This window comes from Podarcis erhardii (genome assembly GCF_964252035.2).
Source record: "Podarcis erhardii genome assembly, chromosome: 2".
Classification (NCBI taxonomy): domain Eukaryota; kingdom Metazoa; phylum Chordata; class Lepidosauria; order Squamata; family Lacertidae; genus Podarcis; species Podarcis erhardii.
The window spans coordinates 52411684-52429463 of record NC_138498.1 but is presented as its reverse complement, the minus strand read 5'-3'; the positions used below and the strand labels follow the sequence as shown (position 1 = coordinate 52429463).

At 42.8% G+C, this 17780-nt stretch overlaps 1 protein-coding gene across 3 annotated transcripts in view; it reads left to right on the top strand.

Moving 5' to 3' along the window:
• NEURL1B (neuralized E3 ubiquitin protein ligase 1B) overlaps window positions 1-16298 on the top strand; it is a 185052-nt gene extending 168754 nt beyond the window's left edge. For all 3 annotated transcript variants that reach the window (XM_081852119.1, XM_081852120.1, XM_081852121.1), the window contains 4 exons: window positions 7247-7807; window positions 11476-12183; window positions 13794-13919; window positions 16048-16298. In XM_081852119.1, coding sequence (XP_081708245.1) covers window positions 7247-7807; window positions 11476-12183; window positions 13794-13919; window positions 16048-16292 — 1640 coding nt within the window. In that variant the 3' untranslated portion in view covers window positions 16293-16298. The remainder of the gene's footprint in view (window positions 1-7246; window positions 7808-11475; window positions 12184-13793; window positions 13920-16047) is intronic.
• The last annotated feature ends 1482 nt before the right edge of the window (window positions 16299-17780 follow it).

Here is a 17780-nt window from a genome sequence, read left to right as displayed (position 1 = left end):
ACCTTACTCATTAAAACTTCTCACTCTCATATATTCTGACTTTATTAAAACCTTCACAGCATATTCACAAAGGAACTATGGGTTTCCTCTTGAAACACAATTTTTAAATGCCCAGGAGAGGACAAAGTTGAATGAAAAAGCATTAAGCAATAATTGATTTGTGAGAGCAAGCTCTGAGACTTGTTGCTATGGCTCTCTGGCGTACTTGTCTCATGTCCTTTAGAGATTTTAGTACAATTGCTCCTGCTTTCCATCTGTGCAAATGAAACCAGGTGGCCTGCCTCAGGGCTTTAAGTGGCCATTAGCTGATTAGGATTTAGGTTATGGCTTTGTTGGCTTAGGGAAAGTATTACTGTGGCCTTGGACAAAGCTATAACTTTAAAAAAAGCATGGTTTGATTTTTAATTGTGTTTTAAGATTGTTTAATCTGGTGCCTCTATTCTTGTGGACTCATTGTGGCGAGAGAAAAAATATTTTCTACATCCAATATAGTTGGGTTCTCCCCCACCCCCATTTCTTTGGAGGTACCAAGTCCTCCTACATCTTGAAAGAGGTTGGATGTAGTGTCCCTGTTTAAAATGACTTTTGGGAAGAGTCTGTGGAAGGTTTTCTTCTTGGCTTAGGCCTCACATAATGTCATATTTGAATTTGGGAAGTTTTCTCCTAGATTAAAAGTCTGTTTCTCTCAGATAGTGGTACTGAAAACCACCACCACCACATTTTCCTGTAGTGTGTGGTTCTTTTATTGTCTGGTACTATCTGTTCTGTGGGCATTTTGAGCGGTTCTCCTCTCTGCTGCCCTTGGCTTGTGAGATGTTATAGTCTGCATTATGTAGGTCAATTCAAGATGAGTTGTTAGGTAGCAGTACTGCCTTGATGTAAGTCACTGGGCTAGGTTATCTTCTGACCTTTTCAGCCATATGAGTCATTGAAGCCAAATAGTCTTTCGTTCTTCCAGTGCACGTTTTAGGAGAAGTGTGTCCTGTATAAACATGTTTTTTAATTTCAGCATTTCCTCCAGTTTGGATCATTGCCATTACCCTCAAGAGACACCAAATAATTTAAGCCGCCAGAGTGTTCAAGAGATGAACATTGTGTGGTTGTAATGCTGATACGTGTGGCTGAGAAGAAAGACACAGAATATATAATGCTTTGTACAAGATGATGCAAACTGTAATGTGTTTGTGTGTGTCTTGGGGAATCTTTGTTGGTTTAAGTATTGTTCACAATAAGAGTTTTGTTCTAAAATGGAATTTTAAAGGCTTCAGTGAGGTTAATACAATGTACATTAAAGAAAAGGGTTTGTGTGGCCTTCCATTTACAAAGCCAAACAATACCGGAAATAACTGGTGGTGGGGTTTTTTTATTTAAAAAAATGCATGTTGAAAAGAATACCAAACCCATGATTTAAGGATGTATTATAGTTGTGTCAAAACAAAACAAATTCCTTCCAGTAGCACCTTAAAGACCAACTAAGTCAGTTCTTGGTATGAGCTTTCGTGTGCATGCACACTTCTTCAGATACACACAGTGTGCATGCACACGAAAGCTCATACCAAGAACTGACTTAGTTGGTCTTTAAGGTGCTACTGGAAGGAATTTGTTTTGTTTTGACTATGGCAGACCAACACGGCTACCTATCTGTAACTGGAATTATAGTTGTGTGTTTTTTTAAATCAACTGAAATCCCCATGAGATTGGCAGTTAAGAGCTTTTCTAAAACTAGCAGTGAGGGATACACTGTGGGCCCCAATTCCATTCCAGTCAGGTTTCTCCAAATCCTCATGTGTCTGGATTAAATCACTAAATTTAATTAAAAGATATATAAATAAGTGTGATTTAAATTGTGTGAGGGGCTGAAGTATCAGTGGGGAATGATTTGGATTGTTTGCAAGCTAGTCTTTTGAAAAAAGCTAAAAATATAATCACTGCAACAGATGTGTTGCTGGTTACCAATACAGCTACCCCTGCCACCACTTTCTCAAACCTCAGGATGGTGAGATTATGTGAGCTGAGACATCTCGTATTCCATTTTGAATAGTCCATATTCTCCTTTCATTTCCCACGAGCTGCTTCTTCAATCTCACATTCTCTATTTCTATCAGCCGCACCACAGATTGACCAATCAACGTAAAATAGTTGAGGTAGTTACAGCCAATAACATGCTCACTTATCATATGGCAATTTATGACAATATTTTACCACAGTCATTTTGGGGTGTACATGTACGCCATTGGTCCACCACTCACAGATTGACAAGGCTGGTTATTGAAATGCTATAGATATTTCCCCATACACTGTCCAAAACACTTTCATGATCAGAAGTATCTGGAAATAGGATATGATTACTTATGTACCAATTGAAGCTATCCTTTGCTGTGGACTTCAGAATGGTAGAGAATGAGGCACCCACTGGAATGAAAATATGTTGTCAGACTAGGTTGATGTCTGTGCATGGAAAATGCTTTTGCTACTCTTTCCTCTGCATCTCTTGTGGAAGATGCTGGTTTTACGCTTGCAAAATATCTTGTCAAAAATGATGCTCGCTATAGGGCAACTATATTTACAGTGCTCTTTCATTGTCCCAATCCCGCTAAAGAAAAAGTGCTGTATGTTTTAAAAGGGTAACTGACAGGTGTCCGTTCTAGTAAAGGATAACATGACCCATTCATTTCCTTCAGGATAATTCCCTATTGTATAATCGCAACATGCTTTCCTGTTTGTTTTGTTTTTTAAATAACCTCTGGCCTAAACTTCCTGTTCATCAGCTTGGAATGATGGTAGCATTTTGGCTATACAACTGCTTTTCCATCTTTTGACATTACTCATCGACCTCTTAAAATTCTCTGGATTTATCCAATGCATAATAAAATTCCTATCATCCATCTATCTATCTATCTATCCATCTATCTATCTATCTATCTATCTATCTATCTATCTATCTATCTATCTATCTAATTTCTTGGCTTGATATTCTTCTCTGCTTGTACATTCAAGGAATGGGATAGGCATTATACAAAATGTAGATGCCTGTGTGTCTATGTGTGTGTGTACATGTACACACACACACACACACACACACACACACACACTTTTTATACCTTAAGATCATAAACTATGTGAAGGTGTGCTGAAGAATGTGTTTGAAGATAATGAAACAGTATGTTGCTGTACAACAGGATGTACAGTAAGCAGGCAGCTTATGCAGGGGTTATGTTCCGGCGGATTTTGCCTAAAGCCAAATTATGCATAGTCAAAATCTATTGAGCTCAATAGTAAGTGGGATTGCCAAAGTCATTTCCCCCAGAACCTCACACCCTTTCTCCACCCTTTTAATTTTTATTTATTTATTTTGTCCGCACGTAAAGCTGAATGTGCAAAAGTTAAATGCACATACGTTGTGGGTTTGCTGTATTTATTGAAATATTCCTCTCTCCACCACTCCTTATGGCAGCCATTCCTGGACAAGGCAGTTGAGTTATGCTCTGACTGTGGCCGTTGCCATCTATATACTTAGTCAACTAAGATGAATGAAACAATGACTATTTTAGAGGAAGGGACACCCATTAAAAACTCAATAAGCAGATACTAAGAATGGTTTTCTTGGCAGTCAGTGCCAATATATCTAGATCAGATTGTGCAGAAACTGCGCTGTTGTACTGAATATAACTAGATGGAGAGTTTTCCCGTCCACAAGGCAAGTTGTACAGTGTAGTGTATAGGCTAATAGTGATAAGTGGGAGCAGTTTGCCGCTTAATCACATAAGTGTATGTGTCACAGGCCTTAATGCATTTGTGCCTGGCGGTCTTTGATTCTATTCTCTGGCCTTATCATGCTCTTATTGAAGGTGGCGATAAAGCTTCCGCTATTGCTGTAAACAACGCTGCCCTGAATGCCTGAGAACGTTTACCCCGTTGGGTCTATCTATAACTCGCTATTCATTATGTGTACCACTATTATGTGCCTCTCCATTCTTTCCCGTATCTCTCCATTCTTAAGATAAGTGTAATGAAAAGAAATATCTTAAAGAGTTCAGTTTCTGTTTCTAGTTCTCATATAAAGATAAACTTGTTTGCATGTGCTCTTCCATGTAACTCCTGAAACACCTTATGTTTCCCACCTCTTCATGGCTGCCACGTACTTAGGTGTTACTGTAACAGAAGTGATGCTCCCAGGACTCTCTGGCCAGAAACACTATATTTTCACCTTCAGCGAGTTGCTAGTCTCTCAGTTCTTCCAGCTGAATCTCTTGCACCAGAGAGTGGTTCGTGGCCCATGTGGTTCACTTGGGAAGTGCAAGTACTTCCCTCCCAGTTATTTATTTAGATTTGCTAGTCATCTTGGTTCTCTCCTTTTGGAAAATTTTTCTTAAAACATATCTGTCATCCTTTGGCAGGATGTTTACATTACAAACATGCTTGTATAACCTCCTGAGAGGCACTGCTGCTGCTAAGGATTTGGCCTGCTAAAGATATCATTCAAGAGGTATTGTTGCCAGCTTTGTTCCTTTATCATTATTATTATACAGGCACGTTTTCTAAACCCTTTGCAAGCTTGTACTGCAGACATTGGGAGGTGAGAATGCTTAGCTCCATACCATAAAAACCTCCATCTGCTGATTTCTGCAGATAAAAAGCAGGGCAGTCTGTTTTTTTCTGGTCAGGCAGTCCTAAGGGGGAGGTAAAAAAAAAATATCACCAAAACTGACAGGATGCCTGTCTTGCTGCCCTGTCCTGTGCATGTTTACTTGTACATAAACACCACTTAACACAGTGGGATGTATTTGCAGACTGGAATGGGTTGGATTGCATTCTTGAGCTGCTTCCACAGAAAGGTCTGTAGAGACTGAGAGACCCTGTGAAATGCTTTCAGAATCTGCAACTATTAGGCTGCATTCATACCACACATTTAAAGCACTATGATACACTTCAAACAGCCTTGGCTTCCCAAGAATTCTGGGAGCTGTAGTTTGTTAGGAGACCCCTCTTCCCCACAGAGAGCTACATTTCCTAGAGTTCATGTGAAGAGGGATTGATTGTTTAACCACTCTGGAAAATGGCAGCTCTGTGAATTCTCAGGATTATTTGGAGGAAGCCATGACTGTTTAAAGCAGTATCATGCTTTAAATGTATGGTGTGAATGTGGCTTAGGAGTCCAACACCTGACTGGGCTTTTTCTGAATTCACTTTTATGCAATCAAAAGAGCCTGTCTGGGTGTTGGGAGGGAAATAATGGGAGAGAATTGGCAGGAATCAATTCTGAAGTAGAGTTCTTCTGGGCTGTTTAGTGTGTGGCTGCTGAGGTCAGCTAATACTTTTTGGTATGCATTTTAATTACTGTTAAGTAAAAGAAGTAAGTCACAAATGTTAGGAATGTGTTGTTTAAGGAGAGGTGTTGCCATTATTTGAAACAATTGTCACTTGCACAGTATCAATTCAAAAATATTGAAGCTCCTGCTGTGAAAGTATTTTAAAATATATTTAAACAAATCCCTATTCCTCCCAAGTGTAAAGTGCCAAGCAGGACCTTAGTGCAGTTTTGTTTTCCAGCTATGTTAATATTTCGGCATGTGGCTACTTGTAATTACAATAAAACTGTTTTGACTTTTGTGTTTGGGGTTTATTAGGCTGGGAGCTTTAATCTTGTCTCACTGAGCTATTTTGTGTGTGTGTCGTTCATTAAAAATAAGGGAAATGATTACTGAATATTTGCCATGACACTGTTCCTGCCATAAGGGGAAGTCATAGGACAGACTTACAAAAACAGTTTCATTAGGAGCCAATTTCCCCCACCTCCGCCCTAGGGCTGCTTCATTTAGCTTTGGGGGTTTCTGATGGCCCTATTTTATCTTGTAGTTCAGTGTAATAAAGATTGGATAAGGGAAAATGCATGCTGTTTATGCTAAAACACAATTATGATGCCCCAAATGGATTTTCAGAATTTAAGCCATCAGCAGCTAACATTTGAAGCAACATACAATTGAAAACTAGTTCTTAGAGCTACAAAGCATGTTGTGGATACTAAGCAGGCCAAAGATAGCACTTAGAGCTCAGAACCAGGGGCCTTTTAGGGATGGTTAAATGCTTGGTTGCCTGGGGTGGTCCAACAGTTGCTTGCAGATTAGTTACTAACTTGGTGACTCACTTTTTCTTTTTAAATGATGGGCAGGTCATCTTGGAGGTATTCAGTGCCACTAAGATAAATCTGCCACCTCCTTTTGTTGATATGCGGTCATTGTTCCAAACATACAATCTACCTGTCTGCTTCAGAGTTCATGGGTAGAGGAGGGCACTGTTGCTTCAAGTCACTTCCAACAGGACATGCATTGGGGACCACGAAGAGGCAGAAGGGTGGCAGCAAGTAATATTACCACATATTGGCAGCTTCTCTTTATGTCACTCTTCCTCTCTGCTCTCACGTAGCACACATAGGCTGCCTGGGGTACAGGGCTCCAGACTGGCTGCTTTCTCTGTCTTCTGGGATGCCTACTTAACAATTGCCCCAAGTTTTAGATCAGGGGTCAGCAAACTTTTTCAGGAGGGGGCCAGCCCACTGTCTCACAGACCTGGTGGGGAGCTGGACTATATTTTGAAAAAAATAATAATGAATGAATTCCTACGCCCCACAAATAACTCAGAGATGCATTTTAGATAAAAGGACACAATCTATCATGTAAAAACAGGCTGAATCCCAGACCGTCCATGGGCCGGATTTAGAAGGCGATTGGGCCGGTTCTGGCTCCCGGACCTTAGTTTGCCTACCCATGTTTTAGATTGTAGAAGCAGTTGTTGAGCAAATCTGTTTATGTCAGCAATGAAATTGTCTAGTCAGTTCCTCTTTTGGCCTCAAACAGTAGCAGTGTGACTACTGCAGTTTGGATCTCCCCACCTCAACCTAGTGCGCTAAGGTTTTTTTTTGTTTGTGTATCTGTTGAGGTGTCAGTTGTATCTAGCAATGTATTCATTTAAAAACTGGTTCCAGCTGAACACTGGCTGAGAGACAGAATTTTTCTCCACTGGAAAAATGTCATTCTTACTAGGATTACAAGAACAGGGAGCAGAGGAACTTTGTCCAAATAAGGAGTGTGTTTGTATCTGATTAGTCTGTTAAAATCTAGCCTAGAATCTGCACATATCAGTAGCTGGGGCAGGGGCAGGGGAGCAGTTTTCTTAGCATTGCAACCTAAATTAGCAAATTCCTAACAATGCCTCTTCTTCCTGTTTTTTTTTTAATTATTATTTGCAGACACCAGTCAACAGGCTCGCTCTGTATCCCACAGGCCTTATTACACTCTGCCTAACAGTAGCCATGAGAGGCGGTCTGTCCTCACCATTGCTGAACCTCCACGATTCCATTTCCAGGCCAAAGGAAAAAACATACGCCTGGATGCCCATTCCCGCAAAGCCACTCGGAGGAACAGTTTCTGCAACGGCGTCACTTTCACCAACCGGCCCATCCACCTCTACGAGAAAGTGCGTCTCAAGCTGGTGTCTGTGCACCATGGGTGGAGCGGGGCCCTGCGCTTTGGCTTCACCACTCACGATCCATCGCAGATGAGCGCAGACGACATACCAAAATACGCCTGCCCAGACCTGGTGACACGGCCAGGCTTCTGGGCCAAAGCCCTGCCAGAGAGGTTTGCACTAAGAGACAACATCTTGGCGTTCTGGGTCGACCGCCATGGGAGAGTTTTCTATAGCGTTAATGATGAAGAGCCAATTCTGTTTCACTGTGGCGTCAAAGTCTCCGGGCCTCTCTGGGCACTGATAGATGTCTATGGAATCACACATGAAGTGCAAATACTAGGTAGGTGTATATGGTCTGTTAAAAAAAATCTCCTTCTGTATAGACCCTTTTGTCATGTCTCCCTTCTCTCAGAACAAGCTGTGTGAGGTTGGTAGCGGTGCTTATGTTGTAAAGTGTAAATACTAAGCTTGCATTTTCATTTTCATCCAGTCACTGTTACTGGGACTCGGGTTCAAATCCCTACCTAGGTATGAAGCTCACGGTCTCTCTGCCAAGCCTACCTCACAGGCTTGCTGTGAGGGTAATAACTGAGGACGACAGAACCAGGTGTGCCACCATGAGCTCTTGGAGGAAAGATGGAATGTAAATGTAATAAATAAATGAAATAAGCAATGGTGAAAATGTGAAATCTTCAGGCGGACGTTCTGCTCCATCGTGGTTAAATTGGATTGCACCATGGGGCAGATAAGCTGGCAACAGATATTTTTTCTCCAATTACAGTTGCCTAAATTAATACGCCAACACTTCAGAAATTTAAAACCAACGCCAGAAACTGCCCATAGTATTTATATTGGTAGCCTGTTCCTATTACATAAGCTCGCTTGATAAAACTGCAGGTGTGTTTGTTGCACTGGTGCCCTTGGTGTGAGATAGCTTTTAACTTTTGGATCTGTGAGCCCCACAACCAAGGAGACCAATCCAATGACATGAGGCCTCTTCCCCTTGCATTGGCTCCACAAATTGCCAGCTGTGTGTACCATGCAGTGCCATGACTCATCCTCCCCCTCCAGCTCAGGCTTTATAACCATTATCTCCTGTGACGGCCACTTAGAGCCTCTCATGTGGCATTCCTGCCCTATCGGGGTTTTTTAGAAAGCACAGCACCTTGACACAAGAGAAACGCCAGCTTCTCTGCTTATCAGAGGACTCCAGTGAGGGCAGCAATGTCGTAATTCTCTTTCCAAGAGTTTGGAAGCTTTTCCAAAGCATTGGGTTTTTCCTCTTCTTGAATCTACTCCCTCCAGGCAAGAGATTCTTCGCTCTTGATTTATCACCTTGTTCTGTAGAGTTCAGGTGATAGCTTGGCTTCAGTTGGCGTACCTAGAAGTACAGCTCAATGAGCCATGATTGTGAACTTATTTTTGTCCTTATAGACAAGCCTGATAGTATGTGTTTACAAAGCACTAGGGATCTTGGATGCTGCCTGTGATGTAATCTGCTGCTTCCAGTATTCTCAGAACATGAGCACTAATACATGTGTCTGGTGTACTCCGGGGTTATCTGAATAAAGCTGTCACAACCCCCTCCCCCCTTTCTGGTATTGGTTTACTGCACATATCTCCAGCTCTACAGCTGACTTCAAAGGACAGATTTGGCATTCCTGTCATCTTAATTGTGGACATGATTGTTAAAGATAACGTAGCTTCAGCAATAATGACATAATGAATGCATTAATGGAAAATAGCTCAAATCATACTTAAGTAGGCACGGTTTAAATTGGGGTGCTTAAAATTTTGAAAACCACGACCACAACCTCTCCCCACCTCCCCAAATTCTTAAGCACCCTTTCCATGTCCTTCTGCACCCCAAACAAGGGACACTTTTCCAGCTTAAAATTAAACACTCACCCAGGAATAGTTAAGTGCCTTGCCAAAAGGCTATTGAAATTTATTCTGTGCCTTGTGGGTATTTATGCCTTACCAAGACCTAGCATGATTCTGAAAATTGTCTTTACATTTTCACTGTGCCCTACTAAGCCTTGTCAGAAAGCTATGGTCTGTGGTGTGTTAGATCCTGCATTATGACCCTGGGTAGAGTTGAAGGGGCACAGCTCCTATGAAGTGAATTATACAATGGCTAGCTTGTCAGTGGAGGCAGCAGGTAGAAACCAGGCCATTTCTCTCTCCCCCTGTAGTCTGTAGAACTATAGTTTACAATGTGCTATAGCACTTGTTGGCCACAGTCAATTAATTTGGACTGTGTGCCAAAAGCCCATTAAAATAAATGAGCATAACAGCACTTAACTCTTGCTGAATTTTGATCAGAGCCTTCAAAAGTGCTTGGCCGCCTCTTTCCCTTCAGAGCATCCATATGAAATATATCACTATTATTACCATTTTACAGTTCACTATTATTACCATTTTACAGGTAGAAATGTAAGAGAAAGTGAGGGCCAAGTTGGATCACTTTTGTAGCGTCAGTAATTGGGGAGTGGCTGGAAGACGGGAACAGAGGGTGTCCCAAATATAGAACTGTAGATGCTTCACAAAGCAGGATGCACTATGTACAAATTCATTATATCAACTCTTAACATTGTAGATGTGAAGCTTTTATGACTTAAGCACTTAGAGAAAGCCACTCCTTTGAAATATTGAACTGGCTACTTGGGATCCTGAGGAGGAAGACAGGCTTTACTTTAACACCCCCTCCCAGATTCCTTCTGTCAAGAAAAGCTATGTGGCTAATCAAAATTGAAAGCTGTTTTATACGTTTGATTTTTCCATATATTGCATTGATAGTCAACTTTAAGCCCTTCAGATAAATTTTCAATACATTTCCACTTTTAAGGAGGCTAAAATGCATGCAAATGCAGCAGAGTTATGTGTAACTTAAAATCAAGTTTAACAGTGTAAACCTGTGTACGTTTTCCCAGAAGTAAATCCCACTTAATTCAGTGTGTTTTTTTCCTAAGTAAGCACGCACAGTACTGCAGCCTTAAGCTGCCATCCACAAGTCATGCCATGATTTCAGCATGAATTACCGTCCAGGTAGTGGCCCCCAGATTATAGATCTAAGACTTTGGGAAAATAATCTTAGGATGATTCTTCCTTTTAGAAATCTGAATGTCCTAAATCAAAATTTGCCAAAGTATCTTGCCCTTTGCTTTCCTCATATGCATTCTTTTTCTCATTATCAACTCTCAATAACTATACAGGGGAATGGTCCATATGGAGTGATGTGTTTCTAGTTTTATGCTTTGGGGCTAGAAATGTTTGTGGGTTTTTTGTTTTTTTGTTTTGTTTACATTGGGCACTATCAGATGGGATGTTGTGCTGGGAGAGAGTTTGTCGCTCGTTCACGTAGCCTGTCAGTAACAAATAGTCTGTAGTGTGCTTTGAAACATTTTTTTAAAGGTCACTACTGCTATTTTAGCATGCAAGTACATTACACACAATTTATTATTAATGGTCTAAAGTGATTAAATGCATTCTCTTTCCAGTCTCTCTTACATGAATTAAATTGGCAAGGACGGGGTGGGGGTGCGGAGGTATGAGAGAGATGAGACGAGGAAGGAATATTTATTCTCTCAAGTAGGTAGTGTAGTTTGCAGAATCTGCTTTTCTGCAATTGAGTGAGGCAGTGAACAGAAACAGGTCTCTTTTTGTGAGCACCAAATACAAGTCTGAAAGGAATAGAGGCCCCTGCATCGGGCAACCCGCTTGTAGTATGGTGTTCCATTGGACAGTGCTCCCGTAGAATAGCAAATACTGGTGGAGATTTGTTTGACGGAAGAATTCCTAACTGCCTTGAAAATTCTGTGTTTCCAGATATTTTTCTTTATGTTCCTTTTGCCCACTTTAATTGGAAACACAATTGGACTAGGAAAAGTATCATATTCGATGTTTTAAGTATGATGAAGGAGTGGCCAAAAAGCAACGATCAAGCCAGGGTAGGCTGCCATTTTCAGCTTGCCTCTAATACAGCTTTTCCTTGTCATTGCCCCACAGACAGCATGTTTGCCGAGACGATGACCTCCACCCGCCTCAGCAACGCACGACTCAGCACTTGCCTTCCACAGAGCAGCCACGACTCAGCTAACTTCAACAACAACGAACTGGAGAACAACCAGGTGGTGGCCAAAATTGCTAATCTGAACTTGAGCCGTATGCCTGCGCTGCCGACAGATAATCACACCATCCCTTGCTGTCCAAGCAGGCGGCAGCTTGCCCAAGTGGTGCCTGCCTTTCTCGATACAGATCTGCGTTTCCACCCTACTCGTGGGCCCGACATTAACTTTTCTCAGGACCGCATGTCTGCCTGCACCAACTGGCAAGAGAGCAATAGGACTTTGGTGTTTTCCGACCGGCCTTTGCACATTGGCGAAAGCCTCTTTGTGGAAGTTGGACACCTGGGGCTGCCGTACTATGGAGCCCTCACGTTTGGCATCACTTCTTGTGATCCTGGTACTTTACGAACAAATGAGCTCCCAGCGGATCCAGACTTCCTTCTGGATCGCAAGGAATACTGGGTGGTTTGCCGAGGTTTCCCAGTCCTCAACAATGGGGACATCCTCAGCTTTGTGGTCTTGCCAAATGGAGAAGTGCACCATGGAATAAACGGGATCAACCGTGGGATGCTGATGTGCGTTGATACCTCGCAGTCACTGTGGGTATTTTTCACAATCCATGGTGTAATCAATCAACTCAAAATATTAGGTAAGTGCAGCTCAAAAATATGGGTGTAGTGTAGTGTAACGCTGAGATTTCTTTACAGCTTTGGAGCGGCATTACATTCTCCCTGGCTTCAGCGGGCTGTTGCCTCTCTCTGTGGCATTTTATAGGCCAACTAAACCCTTGTTGCCACCAGCTGTGCCTTGCATTGGCATTGCTGAAGCATGATCTTATATTTGGGGAGATGGTCAAAACCAGATGTCTCTGCCGCTTGTCTGGCAACTTGCATGTACTTTTTCATAAAGCTAGTAAATGTGCATACTATTCTACAGTGGTACCTCGAGTTACAAACACCTCAGGTTACAAATGCTTCAGGTTACAAACTCCGCTAACCTGCAAGAGTTACCTTGAGTTGAGAACTTTGCCCCAGGATGAGAATGGAAATTGTGTGCCAGCGGCAGCAAGAGGCCCCATTAGCGAAAGCACGCCTCTAGTTAAGAACAGTTTCAGGTTAAGAACGGACCTGCGGAATGAATTAAGTTCGTAACTAGATGTACCACTGTATACTGTTTCTACAAGCCTATGTGATCCATGCGATGGAGCAGAGAGGGATCTCGATCACATCTGACTAGAACACTCAGGTAGGCCCTGGTGTATTGATCAATGTTACGCCAGTGCTGTAAGCAGCTTCAGTGGCCCTAGCACAGTTGCAAAGATGCAGACTGCCCTCTTGTACCACCACCAGGCCCCCTTTTGGTCACATACCAGTTTATGGGCCGTTTTGCCAATATAGAGGTCTGATCACTACTTGAGTTTTATATTCCTGGCTGAAAACTAGCATTGCTTTGAAACAGGGCTGATTGTAGTTCCATAATTCAGAACATCAGAATTGCCTTGCACAATCAGCCCAAGATTCCTCTGCTCCAGCATTCTCTTGCCAAAAAGCAGCCAAGCAGGGCATGAGGATTATGGCTACATTCCACTCTCACTTTGTTCTCAGCTTCTGGTCTGGATACATGTACCACTTCCGAGCAGGGAAGTTCCATTTAGCTATCCTGACTTCACAGGCATCACTCTCAGTTGGCTGCACCCTTTTGGCTAGGTGGGGGTAGGCTGTATTTTAGTAACTTGACATCTTTCTTGGGATCCTAATTTCCTGCTTGCAAGGTCCTTTGTAAGTGGAATTCACAGGACCCTCTTTTTCCTTTTCTTCAGACTGGTAATGCCTGCAAACCCTGCTTTGGGCCAAACCACATACCCCACATGTATGATGCCAGGTGGAGGGGCAGGTGGGTGTGGCTTAGTCAAAACAGCCTCATGGGCCCATGTTCTAGACATTCTCCACCACTGGTCTTCAACCTCCTGGTTGGATCTTGCCAGTCAGATTTTTGCCCCTATCTGAATTGGGTGGGAATAGAGTGAGCTTTAACGAGGCAGTTAAGGCAAGCTTGGAACCAGAGGAAGCTCATTTTCTTTAAACAAATCAACCTGCTAATAAGTATTACAAAATACCAAGTTCCCAATTACACAGGAAGTCTATTGTGAAGATGAAATGGATGGTGTTGTCCCAGGGTAGACTCAGTTCCGCATAGCATGCCTGAGAGATTCCTGCCCCACCCCTCAAGCTGATGGAACCTGTTATTTTGTATTTTCAGGCACTGTGCAGTCCAGCCCTGTGACAGTCTCTCCCTCAGGATCCCCTGGAGGCTCCCAATATGACAGTGACTCAGATATGGCTTTCAGCGTGAACAGGTCTTCTTCCGCTTCTGAGTCATCCCTAGGTAAGGGACCCTTTCACTTTGTGCCTCCTGCACTCTTGTTGTTTGAATACACACATTTCACTCTGCCCAAAACTTATGAGCCAGACCTTACAAGTTGAGTCTTGCTTTGCCTGACTGAGGCGTGTCGTAACTTGCGCAGTGTGTGCCGAACTTCCTCTTTCTTCCTGTGACAGAGGAGCGTCCAGATTTCCTAAAGCTGCTGTTGGGGTTGTGTTAGACTTTAATGCAAGCAGATGGAAACCCTGAGAGTAACAAATGAGGTGACACCTGTTGCTGTCTGTAGGAAATATCTGTTATATCTTCCTCCCTGAGGGATGGCTCAGTTGGTAGAGCATGGGACTATTAAACTCAGGGTTGTGTGTTTGAGCCCCACATAGGGCAAAATATTCCAGCACTGCAGGGGGTTGGACTAGATGATGCTCATGGTCCCTTCTAACTCTACAATTCTGTGAAGCCTAGAGAAACTAAAGCTACTTTACAAACCTGTTGCACCCAGAACTCCATGGCATGATAAGTAAGAGGAGGAGTTTGGACTTGATATCCCGCCTTTCACTCCTCTTAATCTCCTTTTCCCTTCCGTGAGGTGAGTGAGGCTGAGATACTTCAGATAAGTGTGACTAGCCCCAGGTCACCCAGCGGCTGCATGTGGAGGAGCGGGGAAGCGAACCCAGTTCACCAGATTATGAGTCCACTGCTCTTAACCACTACAAGAGTAGAAGAGTAGATGCCCCATTTTACCTGAACAGGAAAACCATTGCAGGCAGCCTGTTCTAGGGGAAGGGGAGCAAGGTGCTGCCCCAGTGCTCCCACAGAGCCATTGTTTGTCTATCTCAAAGGTGGGGAATCTTTGGTGGATGCTAATTCTCATCAGCCCCAGCAGGCATGGCCAGTGGGTGGGAATGATGGAAATGGTCATGAGTCCAACATCAGGAGGGCCGCAGGTTCCTCAGCCCTGGTCTATTCCTACAGTGGTTTCATGAACTGCTCCAGAAGGGGCTCCTTTGGTTGGGGTCATATGGTCCCCATGTGACATTTGTAACAAGAAATGACCTTGTGTATGAAGAGCTGTCCTATGCTATGGCTGTAACATGTGGTTTTTGCAGAACCAGGGTAGATAGAACATGACATGCAATACAAAATCATTTGTATTAAAAAACAACCACCCAAAATTCAACTGTCACTCCACATGGTGCTACTGAAATCCTGCAAGGATTAACGTTCCTATTGATGAGTGAAATATGGACTTCACAACCACTGAACCACAGCTGGATGAAAGCCAATACTGCTTAATCTATCATCATGAGCTACTCTGCTCCAGAAATATTAAGAGCTGGTAAAACATCCTTTGCTGGTTCAAAGCTCATGCTATAGGATTCTATTAATGGAGCTTTAGAATACAAAGTATATGATTGAAAACATTTTCTTAGTACTTTTATTTATTGAATTTATTATTAAATCTCCGACCATACAAATATTAACGCCAGGTAGCTACGAACAGCCCCAAATCCCATTCATTAAATGCAGAGCTGCTGTACCAGTTACTATAAATAATTTTTAAAGAAGCCAGCTTGTTTCTGTGATAAGTTTTAATATAAAATTCACCTGAATATTCTCCTATGCACTTTAGAAATGGACTTTTAAAGAAAGTACCCCACCCCTTGCCATATACCATATTTGGAAAGTTGCTGCAGCCGGCGGGACTGCCAGGCAGCGAAACAGAATGGATAAGTGGTTCCTGCAACAGCCACAGCAGGGACAAATCATGATAGACAAAGTCTATCTAGCAGCACCCCATGCAAGTCATACTGCATGTCTTTGATCTTTAAAAACTTCCTAAATGACAACTGTTTGAAACTGTAGTTTTTATGAATGTGGAAACAGGCTTGATAGAGGTTTTACTTCCCACAAAGGGTATATATGCAAACATTTCTTGAGTTCTGCTGCTCCCTCTCTGTGTCAAAGTGTTGCTGGTTTTAAAACACCCCCCAAACCTTTTTGTTCATAGCACTTTTGTCTAAAGGAAGCAACCCTTTGCATTCCCCATTTTTCTTAGCAGCCTGACATAAGAGGCTCAGATTAAAGGGAAGTGGTTCTGACTCGAGGTTTCTCTGTTCCCCATTCCTTGCAGTGACTGCTCCAAGTTCACCTCTGAGCCCTCCAGTGTCTCCCGTGTTCCCACCTCCGGAGCCGTCAAGCAGCAAGAATGGCGAGTGCACCGTTTGCTTTGACAACGAGGTGGACGTGGTGATCTACACCTGTGGACACATGTGCCTCTGCAACACCTGTGGTCTTAAGCTGAAGAAACAACTCAATGCCTGCTGCCCAATCTGCCGACGGGTCATCAAAGACATTATTAAAATCTACCGCCCTTAAACCCCATTTCCAGCCGTCCTGAGGGTGTGTGTGGAGGGGGCGAGGGGGCAGGAGGAAGAATGTTGTTACTCATTGCCATAACTTACTGTCACCGCTTATGGGTTATTGTGCTGGTTACAGAGTGGCTCTTTTGTCTATATTTCCATATTTTGACCAGTAGGAACCAATCAGGGATAATTAAGTGATCTGGGAAACACTCTGGTCCTTGTAGATGCCGAAGGTACAGCTGCTGAGTGGGAAGAGCTTCATCAAGATGCTGCTCTGCAGGGTTAAGGTAGCGGTGGGAGTCTCTCCCCACCCAGCAAAAGAAAATAACATAAAATAGACAGTGAAACCCACTTGGGCAGAAAGTACTGGAGAAAACAATTGTTTGAATTAATAATAATAATAATTCTGGGCACCTCCCCCCACCATAATCATGGGATATTTACTGAATTAGGCAGTTTAATTACTGAAACAGCACTCAGGCAATTTCAAACAGGGAGGAATATATGGGGAAGATTTAACAGAGACACTGTGGAGTGAAATGACTCCTGTCATCTTGTAAAAATTCTGGGGAATAGGCAATGGATGACATTTGCTTCCTTCAAGGCACTTTTTCTCATTTATGGTTCAACAGGGGAAGCAGGTATGAGGAATAGTGAAGAAAAAGCTATCGATGTCCTTGGAACACAGCAAGTAAACAATCCCACTTTCCTCCTTTTTAAGTCACAGATTGAAGCTTCCTGTTGCACTGAGCAACTGTGAAGCACTTCTGTAGCTGGAGAGTGTTAACATATTGGTAGGAGTAAGCCACTGCATGCACAAGAGAAGCAGCAGCTTGCATGGCGGTTCTGAATCGTCACAGCAAGTAACCATGCTTAGAACCAAGCTACAAAGAAAGAAAGCTGGTGGGGACTGTTAGGTTTCAAATGTCCAGAGTTCCCTCTCTTGAAATTTGTGCAAACAGCTGATGGATGTTTTCCTCTATTACTCCCCAGAGATTTTGTCAGTAAAGTATGCAGCCATGTGGAATCTCTCATTTCTTCCTCTTCCTCTCCAGGAAGTTGTCATCTACTCCACAATAGAGGCATCTTACTGAAATTTAAAAGCCCTTTTCTTGGCATTGTTTGTTGGAAAAAGAATTTGCAAGCTATTATTAGATGCTCTGGCTTTTAAGATAAATGCATTTTGATTGTGGTTATAGGAACCTCTGAACTCTACACTAGCCTGAATGGGATGTGAAATGTCTTGGGGCTTTAGGGGAGAGGTGCCATGCAAGCAATAAAGCAACTTTGCTTGACCTATCCGCCGATTCTCTTTCCTTGCTCAGTCTTTGTGTGGCAGCATCCTACTACAGTGCACACAACTGTAGTTGCCCATAGGCAACCTGTCCCATTGCCATCTAAAAGCAGTAGAATTTATTCAGAGCAGGCTTTTTGCTGCTTCCACCTCAATAGAGGCATTCCATTCCATTGTGCAACAGATGCTCTAAAGCTGTGATCCTGA